This window comes from Rhea pennata, chromosome 1 (assembly GCF_028389875.1).
Source record: "Rhea pennata isolate bPtePen1 chromosome 1, bPtePen1.pri, whole genome shotgun sequence".
In the NCBI taxonomy this organism is placed as follows: domain Eukaryota; kingdom Metazoa; phylum Chordata; class Aves; order Rheiformes; family Rheidae; genus Rhea; species Rhea pennata.
The window spans coordinates 27149665-27161784 of NC_084663.1; the positions used below are offsets into that span (position 1 = coordinate 27149665).

At 35.8% G+C, this 12120-nt stretch overlaps 1 protein-coding gene across 1 annotated transcript in view; it reads right to left on the reverse strand.

Moving 5' to 3' along the window:
• The window catches only part of CFTR (CF transmembrane conductance regulator), an 88769-nt gene extending 76882 nt beyond the window's left edge, over window positions 1-11887 (reverse strand). Inside the window, exons 1-3 of the mRNA XM_062599118.1 lie at window positions 11781-11887; window positions 7183-7293; window positions 5627-5738 (exon numbers count right to left, since the gene is read on the reverse strand). Of these exons, the coding sequence (XP_062455102.1) occupies window positions 5627-5738; window positions 7183-7293; window positions 11781-11887 (330 nt within the window). The remainder of the gene's footprint in view (window positions 1-5626; window positions 5739-7182; window positions 7294-11780) is intronic.
• Window positions 11888-12120: the final 233 nt, after the last annotated feature.

Below are 12120 nucleotides of genomic sequence, written 5' to 3' on the forward strand. Positions count from 1 at the left end.
AATTAAATAAGAGAAGAGTTGATAGGCAAGAAAAAGTTCAAAGAGCATACAACTTGGTTGCATCTCTGCCAATACAGCACAACATCCTGTCCTAATTAAAATTAATGGCAAAGCTCCCATTAATTTCCGTGTGAGCAGGGCCTGGAAAGAACACCAGTAGCTTTAGCAGCAAGACTTTCCTCTTTCAGCTTTCAATAAAATGAAGTGTTTTATCATCTCACAATGAAATCAAGAATCTATATCAAGATTTAATCGTTTCATGTTGATTGTGAAAGATATAGATTTTGCGACCTGTGTTTGAATGTCACGTTGGTTATTTTTTACAGAAGTGAAAATATAAAAAATATAACTCTCAAATTCTGCAGCACTGTTGCTGTTCTGGTCCAGATTTGTACTTAGGAAAGAAAAGCTGCACAGAGAAATCAGCTTTGCACACCTACACACATTTATTTGCCTATACTGTGAGAAAGGAAGTTATCCCCCAAACCGTCTGCAGAAGTCCTAAGACACTACTTAGCTTTTAACAAGAATAGATTATTATAATAATAGTTTCAGTGGCCAGAATTTGCAGGAATATCTAATTAAAGTGTACAGTGGGCTAAATCTGTGGATCTGCTGTTTCTTTAAATATAATCCTAAAATGAACAAGGAGCTGCTGACCCTATCTGTTACTTGCATGAGGAAATAGGCTAAAAAAATTAAAGGCAGTAATGAGATGGCAGAAGCATACAAAAGACAGAAATGTGTAGGACTCCCTAAAGGAACGATCTTCTCCCAGAGGAAGAGTCACCAAACAAAGTGAAAGAGCACAGAGAGAAGCAAAAACGTACAGCTTTGTAGCAGGAAGAAATCAAAGAGAGTGGTTAGTAACAACTGTGATGTAGGCAGCTGGAATTTATCCAAATTTCCAAAGGCAGTAACATGTAAAAGAAAAAGAAAAGAGAGCAGCAGATTACCGGCAACACATGGAAACAGAAAAATAAATCTATGCTGAATATCATCTGAAAGATTCTAAGACAAGGTCAAATAGATAAAGGAAAGTTAACTTTCCTAGGTGTAGTGGATCAGAAGGAAACTATTTTCAGCAGAAAATAAGTTTATATTATCCAAAAAATATTTAACAGATGTTTCTAAAACTGAAATCCCACACAGAGATACTACAGAAAGCCTTTTGCACTTTTGATTTATTTGGGGGAATACAAAGAATTCTGGTGAAGTTTTTGTGCTTTTGCTACAAGTTTTACTCAAAGGATAGATACATGAAGAATAAAAAATACAATGAATATATTCTGGTGTCTGATACACTAGAAAGCTGCACTGACAATTTATACTTAAATATTGATTCAAACATTCCTAAACTGATCATTTTAGCTGTGGGGAGCGATTACGATCAACTGTCCTGATCACCTGCTTAACACAGGCTATTGAATCACAAAAGGATGCCTGGAAAAGTCAGTAACTCCCAGCTGAGTTAGGGCATGTAGCTGAAAAAGACAATGAATCCTTTATTTAAAGACTTCATTTACTTACAGATTTATCTTTACATCTGCCCCACATTCCACTAATCTTGAAATCCTACTTTACACCAAATAACCAGGCATATGCTCTTAACAGGAATGCATAGAAAATGCAAACAAGGCACAGTAAATGCAAGATAATTTTAGGTAATTTATTCAGGAGGCATAAACTACCTCACTTCAGCACACTGTAGCGCAGAGTAAGAGTTGATGCCAGCTAATTCATGCTCTTAAAATTACCTGTTCATGTGTCATGCCCCTAAGAAAGTAATAGCTATGTGCTGCCAAAAAGAGGTACTCTGTACCTCTTATTGAACTATCAGTTTCTCTGTTTCCTCTTTCTATCACTCGTAGTCACACACTATTTTGCATAAACAGAGCTTTCTCTTCCCTGAGGGGTATCTAGAGGACACATCTAGAACTCAATGATATCAAAGTCAAACTTATTTTTCCCTTGATGACTTGCAGAAATCCTCACAAGTAGGACAGATGACAATCCTATAAACATTGACATCTTTCCAGCCATGAAACAACCCAATCAGGAGATCAAAAGGACATACAGCTCCAGTAAGACGTACGTATCTTGAAATACACTTGAACAACACTTGAAAAACATTTCCTGATGCATGATAACTGAACATATGAAGGGTTAGTTTTGAGCACAAGCTTGCCAAGCAATGGCTTGTTACTACACACTTTCGACACTGGCAGGAAAACGGACAAATTTAGGGTTTCGGATTGACGGAGCAGACTAATTTGCCTTTACAGAAATTAAGGCCCTTCAGAATTTTGAAAAGGGGCCCAAAACTGTCCAAAGTTTGTCCTTTGCATGCCTGTATGTATGAAAAGAGAATGTACTGCCATAGCACTATGGAGATGTTAAACAGAACATTTGAAAAATAACCATCTTAACAGCATGTCATCTCTTGTGTTCCCCCTCCTATTTTTCTCCATACTTATCTTTCATCAGAATAAGTCTTGATAACCTACTTCTACCTCCTTCTTCATTGCCTTTCAGTGAACACTTCCTTTAAGCTCACTTCTCTTTATGCTGCTTCCTGTCACTGCTCAATTCCTTCCCTTATTTTTCACCTTCATTATTCTTTTGTATTATAGCAGGGCCCAGAGTGCCCACTAAAAACTCTTATTCCATAGTTTTATGTAAGATATCAAGAGTCTCTGTCCTACATGGTTAACTGTCAGTCCTAGACAAAGACAGGAAGAGAATTCATTGAATCATTAACCACAATTCTAGCTACTTCGCCTTTCACCAGCACTGTACCACAGTTAAACAGGCCACAAGGCAGCCCAGGACTGGAAAGAGAAAAATCATTCAGAGTGAACACCGACAGTACTTTATCTGCCTCTCCTCTCCCTTCTTTTTTTCACAATGCCTGCATATCCAAAAGGTAAGCAGAGCACATCTCTGGATCTTTAGTAGCGCCAATTTCAGACTGAGGCCAGTGCAGTCGGAGGAAGCCTGAGGCTCTTCATTAGTAACAAGGGTCAAACAAGATAGAGAGACTAGGGGGAACAAAGCTGGCTTGGGAGCTAAGTTTTCCCATAAATGTCCTCTGCTAAGAAACAGTTTTGATTTGCATACTTCTAATTAGAGATTAAGTGCAAATGTGAGTATATCTGTCCATGGGAAAGAAAGAAAAAAAAAGACAAAAAAATGTATAGATTTTTATCATGCTAGGTTTTATTCTTAAAACAAAAGTCTTGGTGCTAAGAAGTCATTTTTGTACAATTTCAGTAAGAAAATAGGAAAGAGGAGAGCTTGCTTTTTTAAAAAAGTATTTTTGTTTCTTTTTAACAAGAAAACATACAGAAAAGTTACAAAGGTTAATACATATTTTTCATACGTGATATGCATCACTCAATGAAGTAAATGCTCTGTATTTTCTGTATTTTAAATGTAGAATCCATTCTACTTTTAATCTCAGAGCTTTTGTTTGTGAGTTGCCTCCAAGGGACAGTCTTAATGTGAGTGCAAAAAATTAAGGCTTAGTTATTTTTTAAACTGCAAAGCAGCATGACAAACTGAAGTACACTCTACACTTTTTACAGACTAGAAAATACCAATGCTGCATTTTAAAGGAAACAATTTCCTTTTTCTTTAGAATATTTTACATTGTGGCTTTCTGACTGTTACTGACATTCAGTGCCACAGAAACTTCAGTGCTACAAAAAGTTATTCAAAATGCTATGTTTCCCTCAGAAAAGGTATAACAAGAAAGAAGCACTCATAATTTTTAGGGGAAGAATTCCAATCTAAACTGAAATTATAATCAGTTATAATTAATTACCCATATTAAGTTACCAGTGATCTAAAACAGAACACCCACATCACTAGCAATGTAAATTAATACTCTTACAGAAATATCTTACAGGAAGTTCATCCCAGAAGACCCTAAATAAATTTATCTACTTTGTAAACTACAAGATCAGCCTGTCTTTCATGTAACAGTGTAAGCAAGAGGAACTCCATGGCAGTTTATTGCAATGGAGCTGTTCCAGTATAAGACTAGCAAAAGCCAGGTTGAGAATCCAGTGCTTAATCTGAAAAATAGTCTTTGACTTGAAACACTGGCCAAAGCCTTAGAAGTTTTCAGCATTAAATAGTTTATTTTTAATGCTGGAAAGCTTGCATGTATCTAAGGACTTGTGTTTTAGTTTTGGGGATCTTCTTACTTATGTTAAATCCGTTTTATACAAAGTTATTAAAACTTGAGAATACATAATGTCAGAGTGTGATTTCACTTATCTTAGCATAAATCTGGAATGACTCCCATAGAATAGATTCTCAATCTTTCTTCATCTAACTACCAGAAGATCTACCTAGCTTGAAATTTCCCTTCCACAGAAAAATCTTCAGCAAATTCATAGGCATAATGACAGCTCTCCATACTACTTTTCTGGGGATGAAGGTTTGCATTTTTATAACTTTGTTATTTTTGTAGAAGAGTTCCTTGGGATATCTGACAGAAAGTTAGAAGAAAAGAGAAGTTTCATTTTATAGGAAGCAAGATGACTTCAGCAATAACTATGGGCTATTTAACTCCCCTTCCCTCTTCTTTCACCCAACGCATGGCCTTTCTTGAAAGTAAACTGGATCACATTCAACACTAAAGCCAGAGGAATTAATCCTTTTCTCTAGCAACCTATCCAAGATAAAAATCTGGCCTAGAAATCTGTCAAACATCTGAAATTGCTGACTATCTCAAGTATATCTGACCACTCTTGGTCATTTAGGCTATTATATCAGCTTTTTCTGACACCACAGCACTTTGAACATTGAAATATGTACTTTAATATCTCACTTTTCCTATTAAAATATAGAAACCTGAAAGTGACAGGCAGATTTAATGTATATATTGGTTAACAGTAATTTCCAGTTTTACAGACTGGATATCCACACCACATGGTGACAGACCATTAATAATAAACTATTTTCACAGCTCATAACCCCAATGATAGGATTTTCAAACAGGTGGCATTTGGTAAGTCAGGGTAATCCTAACATGTTGAAAAGCTGATAAACATAATCAGTTCAGATTCTAATATCAAGATCCTGATCATACACTTTGGAGCACTAAAGATTCAAGCACATTCCACATGGTCATTTATGCAGTAATGATAACACAATGTAAACAGCCATGTAATGGTTCAGTATACCAAACCTGTTTATTGCATACATAAGTCTGAATAAAGCACTTCTTTATGAAACTGACTGATTTTCATTCTGGCAAAATCAACCAAATTATGTGAAATTTCAGTATCATTTATTTTAGTGTAAAGGTATAAAATTCTGAAGAAAAGTCTTTAAAATGTATAATGATAACTACATTAATTCAGCTGTAATACAAAAATTCTGGTGTTCTGTCTGTATTTGGGGGGAATGCACGCTAACACCTAAGCAATGTGTAATCAGAAAATACTTTATTTAAGATGATCCCTGAGAATCTCTCTATTTATCATCTTTATATGCCACACACAGAGTAAACACTGTAGCTACCCACAGGATTCCATATTACTTTAATAACCCCTAAGACTTGGATCCATTTATGCAACATTAAAAGTTTACCGAAAACAGGAACAAATCTTACCCCTAAGTACAATATTATCCCATAGAGCATAAATTTCCAGAAGAAGCACCGTCTAAGAGCATTAATAAGTTTGGGTTTTTTCTTTGAAGTTGCCAGCTCTCTGTCCCACTCTCTGTAAAGGAACCGAAAAACAAGACCATTAAGTTGTGTGAGCAAATACATGGGTCTATGGCTCTAACATAGTTCAATTCACTCAAGGATATCCAAGGAGATTTAGCTAAGGTGACTAATGAAACAAAGCTTTGCAGAGACCCCAAAGACCTGGCCTTCATTGACTTGACTGATCAATAAAAGTTCAAATCTAGTTCAGCCACATATTTGGCAGATTTAAATACTCAGCCATACATCACCCTGCAGGGAGTTAATTCATGAAAAGGTCACACTGTATGTTTTAAAGAAACCTACTGTACTTAAGACCAATGCACAAATAACAGGCAAATAAATGTTTTGGAGCTCTTCCAGTCTGCAACAGAAAGAAAACACCAACAAAGCATCAAAAACGTGGCTTTTCTACTGGACAGCATGATTTTTATTCTTGTAGTTAGAACAATAATTTTCTACTATAGGATAGATTTCTAGCCAAAAGCATGCTATATATACATATACATGTTATATACATATATATATATATATACATAAACATGTTTAGTCAACACTGAATTCACAAATTAAAGTACTGCTAAGAATTTACTCAGTTATCACTTTTCTTCATTTTTTTCAATACGATATTAAATAACCAGAATATTTCATCCATAAATTTTTAGCTGTGTCAAAAAGCATTAAGTTGTACCAATGTTCCATCACTTTTGCAAATGTATGACACACTGCACTTCAGTTTAACTGGCTTGGTACAATGATGCAGATCTAGCTGTCCCCAAATGCAAGGGGAAAGCTAGAGGCTACAAAAGAGGGATGGGATTTAAGCACTTGCATCTGTCATATTTATGTGTAGTCTAGTGTCTGAATTAGGACCCACCAAAAGAAGGGTAGAGAAAAGATGAGAAGAAGCATAAATGAGAAAAGTCAGGGCACAGTTCCTGCAGAAGAAATTAAGTAAAGTCAGCCATAGTCCAAACAAAACAAAACAAAAACAAAAACCTTAAAAAAAAACAAACTCCCCAAACTCCATGTTATTTAGATGGTGAAGCAAAAAGGAAAAAAAAAAAAAAAAGAAAGAAAAAAAGAAAACAGGATTTGACAAGGATATTTTGGGAAGAAGGAACAGCTGGATAGGGAACTAGTATTGAAACTGTGAGTCTAGCTTCACTAGTCAATGGAGAGATGTCACAGGTACCTCAAAATAGATGCTCAAAATACCTTTAGAGCATCTAGGTGACACATTTCCATCATGGACCCCAGCAGCTCCAAAGGACAACTGAATGTCCTTGCATGCTGAATGAGGAGACATTTGAGTCAGCAGACAACAGCTTGCAAGCAATGCTATTTAGATATTTTATCCAACAGCTTTCTAATGAAAGTTGCAATACGTTTCCTGGAACAGACAAAATTGTTATTTGTCTGAAAGGCAATGCCAAGAAAGCATACTTCTTTCATACCTTTCTAATTTTTCAGAAAGATTATCAGCAGAGTCTGCAGAAGGGATTTGGTAAATATCTGATAGCTCCAATCGTTGTCTATAACCCTTTTTCAAAATTGGTTTTGTCCATCTAAGTAGAAAAAAAAAACACAAATAAAGATCACTGATTTCTGAGGTTAATTCTGGGCTTGCATTGCCTGTCCCTGAATATTTACTCCACAGTAGCCATATGTGTGTGCATATATATATATATGTGTGTATGTATATAAATAAATAAATATTTTTATATATAAAACACACTAAATAATATCACGTGATATAGTGCAGGAATGAAATTGCATTGTATTTACTAAACTATAACGGTTTATACATCATAGTATAATGTTAAAAGAATATTTGAAAAACTCTTGCATTTGATCAATTTTGGGATGTGATCATGAGCCAGACCTATTTAAACAGTAGGAGACGAATGAGCAGTGGCTTGAGATGTTGTATTACATTTCCAAACCGGTGCCATGTCCATACTAACAAATAGGAAATCATAAGTGTATTAAATTGCATGTACAAATTTCATTCATATAAGTTGTTAAGTCTTAAATATAACCTGATTGTTCCTTTGACAGCTTACATTGCAGTACACATGAAATAATACATAAGATCTTTGCGAGATTCCCCATAAGATCTTCATTCTGTCCACTATGGCTAAACATTTTGAATTTATTTTTTCAAAAGACATTATTTTAGTGTCAGTTTAAAGAGCATGCTGAATTAAAACAAAGCAGGAGATATAAAGAGAATGGAGTAGCCGTTCTAGAGTTAAGTCATTACTAATGTTATTGAACAATTCAATCCTTCAAATGCCTATTAATACCTAGGTACTAAGCTATACATAATTTATTTTTGTTTTAGAAGCAGATTCTGTTTGGAAGGTTTTTTGAAAACAACAAAGAAAACATAAACAAGTAACCATAAGAACTAGACATGTATCTTGAAGGTATTTGAGCATCTGCTTTACTGCCATAGTTTAAAAATATTTCCTTAAAAATAGTGAAACACTTGCGAAAGAAACAGCTTGCAGCTGATTGCTGTCCTGTTTCCATATGTAAACATAGACTATGAAAACACATGATTTACAATTTTGATAGAAGTTATGATCTGCAAAAGCTCAATCATTTCATAATTTTTTTAGATTGTTTCTACAGACAACAGAAACAAAATTGCAAAAGAAAAGCAAAAATGTTTCCCATGGCTACTTAGAAAACATACATTACTTATTCGAGTTGATTTTTAATATAGCTTAACTGTATGCCTGATAAAATATATATCATATACACAAAGTAAGCCCTATTCTCAATTGCAACATCTGATGGTGTAAAGAGGTTGAATGTTAGGTGAAAAAAAAAAAAAAAAAAAAAAAGCAATTAGACCTTACACCAGTGCAAAGAAACCTTGACTCAACAGTCAAATCCTATTTGTGTGTAACTATTTGTGTGCATACACATGTACATTCTAACATTCATTTTAACAAAGCTATGAATTATACAAAAACACAAGACAAGACATCCTAGTAATTCAATAAATAAAGACACTAAGCTATTTCCCAAGTGGACAGTTCTATCACACACACTGCAAAGACAGAGCTTTTAAAGAAATTAGAAGATTATCTTTCATTCTGCAATCATAGCACAGTTTCAGACAAACTGAACTTAGCTCAGTCTTTGTCAGCAGTTTACGTGAGAAGGAACATATCATTGACAATATGTTACAGCAAGGTCACCTACTAGCATTATTGAGAGTTATTGCTATTAGTTACAGCTATTAAAGTTATTGAGCTATTATCTCACTTGGGACAGTCTTTGGCAAAATGTCGATAAACTTTGCTACTACTGGAAATAGGGGCCAATGTTTTCAGAGATATAATAAAATAGGAAAAAAACTGTTGGATTTAAAATAATACTGTTCAGTGGAAATCTTGGGTGGTAACTGCAAATGGTAAATCGCATACAGGATGGTGAAAGGACCTGTCACTGTTGACTTTGCACATGTCTTGTGCAAACATGGCTAATCCTTGTATTTCAGGAAAAGAAACTCTCATTGATTGGCTTCTAGAAACTCCAGTATATTCAGATATTTTGGCAATGATAAAATGAATATAAGTTAAGGGACACTAAACCACTACTGCAGCTAATGCAAGTAAGCAACAGTACTTTGTAAGTGACCTCTTTAATTCCCAATACCATAGTTAAGTAGGATGACTGACTTTGATGAATAACCTACGGCTGAGTCCCTTAATAATGCTTTGAGACTGCAATAAGTAATTCCCAACTTGTCTCGCAAAACAAAAATGCTTTACAGTTTCAGACCTTGCACATTTTGAGAAAACATTTTGCACTGCACTGTTTCTCTCTACACATTTAATATTATTTATACTTTTGATTAGTATCTAGCTTGGCATTTTGCAACTGCCTGAAGTAACAAAATCTAGAAAGAAAGAATTTATATTCAGAAATAAAGTAGAGCAGTTGTTTTATCATTTGAGTAAGGTAGTAAGCTTAGCAGATCTACTGAGCTTGTAAGAATGACTCTTGTTCTACTTGGTGTTGAACTGAGTTTGTTTATCAGTGCCACCTAAATCACTCTCCTCTCCCAAGTTGACAAATTTGATTTAGACTTAATGCAGTCTTTGTCCTCATATCTACTCATCACAGTAGCTTAGTAGCTACAACTAAGGTAGATGAATTCCTCTAGTCAGCTAAAGGAATGGTACTGTCACCTTCCTCCAGGGATTTCCTAGTCTGCAATCAGGCTTCTACTGGAGTGTGCTGACAAAGGTTGCCCAAAAGATGTTCATTTCTGTGGTGCCCGGCTTTACTTGTAAGTCTCACCCTAACTGCACCTGGGTAATCTGTGAATTGTGCCAAGTGGCTTCAGGTTCAAGGGAGAACAGTGGAAAGAAGTGGCCTGTAACATGATATATGGCCTATACTTGTCTCAACACAGGTTTTCAGTAACTGCTTGGGGTATACTGCCAAAATATGTGTTTCAGAAGATGTATAGTCTTACAAAATATAGTAGACCTAGAATGCAAAATTATTTTCTAAAAAATACTTAATGCTACTTTCTAATAGCAGCCAGATTTACCAATACACTCTGGATTTTTGCACAGTTCTGAAATGCAAAATGGCTATAAATCTACTTTAACTGGCAATATAATCTATAGGTATCAATGTTTCTTCATCATAAGGTAACATAGCTGAATCAGAGTTTGTCAATGAATATGGCTTTTGTATTTTTTTGGCTTACTAGGAGTGATTTTCCAGCATTAATTCTTAGCCTTTTCTTCTCATGTCTACTGAAAATGCAAAATTTCTTTTGAAAGGAAGAAAGTAAGAAGGAAGGAAAACAGATTGGCTTTACAGCATTACTCTAGCAAATGCCACCGGATTACTGGCTGGCATTTAATGAACTCTTTCACAGAGAAACCTGTAGTGCTGCCGGAGTTTTGCCACTAACTAGGAATGTTATTATGGGTACATACACGTGAAACCCAGCAGGGAACAAGTTTCAAGGGTGTACAGTAGGAAAGAAGAAAAGAAGGAAAACAAGTTCCACCTCTATATTAATTGCCTAATAGGAAAATACACCTTACTAGCTTGATATGTAAATATAACAACGTAAAATACTGTTTTAACTACTCTTTTGGTAGATTTATTTCTTAATCATCCACTTCAGGAATATATCACAGATTTCTTATTATAGCTATTTGTATCTCCAGCAAGTTCAGCCTCAGTCCACCCCAGTGAATTGTACAATAAGACAGATGTCATTGGCTTCCTAGAGAGTATTAACATACGCTGTTAACTTGTCAATAGGATTTGACTCTCCCTTAAGGCTGCTTTGCATGCCACCAAAGGCAGAAAACAGCCTCAGTGTTGCTAAGCCAACTGCACAGATTTTCCTTCTGTGTAAAGGAATCCCTCAAACATATCAGACTCTCTCCCAGTCACAAAGTACACAACGGTAGTAAAGTGACAGAAGCAGTGGTACTTCTTTGCTGTAAGAAAGCTGGACTATGTTGACCGAGGCCCACAAAGCAAAGTATGCACAGGAGCTCTCCTGAAAGGGTACACCTGACCAGTATGGTGCTATTTCAGCAGATGTCATGTGCACAACTCTTGTTACCAGTAAGATCTACTGAGCAGCACAAAGGCAACCATGGGTTCATGTCTTTCTCTTTCAGGGCATATTCTCTATGGGTAATAGCGCCTGCACTTCCTAAGGGCTTGAGCCTGAACTCTGATGGCGATTGAGCAAGGAAAGTATTTCTAGCTTTCTCTTATCTCTAACAGTTAAGGCAAACATATATATATATATATATATATATATATATATATATTTGTATGCATACATACAAAAAGCTGTGATCATGATGCTTTGAGGCTTAAGTATTACAAAGTGTGGTTCTGCTAATTCCTACTGACTGCAGGGAAAGACTAGATACCATGTAGATTTGAGACATTCCTGAAGGATCAGACTAGACTGGACTCCATGAAAGACACTGCAGGCCAGAGATATCCATCACTCCAGTAGCAGAACAAATTGCAATTTGCTGCTTACTTTACACTGGAAGCGGCAGCACTCCTACACTTGAAATGTGTTTCTGTGGGAAGACACTGCTGCACCACCATCACCCCTTGTCTCTGAGCATTCTGCACCGCGGCCATAAACGGTGACCATAATTCTGCGTGATCCTTGCTAACAGATGTGATGATTCAGGACACCCACGGTACAACAATCATCAGACACCACTGCCTAATTCCTGGGCCTTGGTTACCCTCAGCAGAGCAGGGTTGGACCATCTTCTTTTGTTTCAAATAGTAACATGCTGAAGTAGCATGTTATACATTCCAACAACTATACTAAACCTTCTGCATTTTTACCCTTTCAAGGCACACAA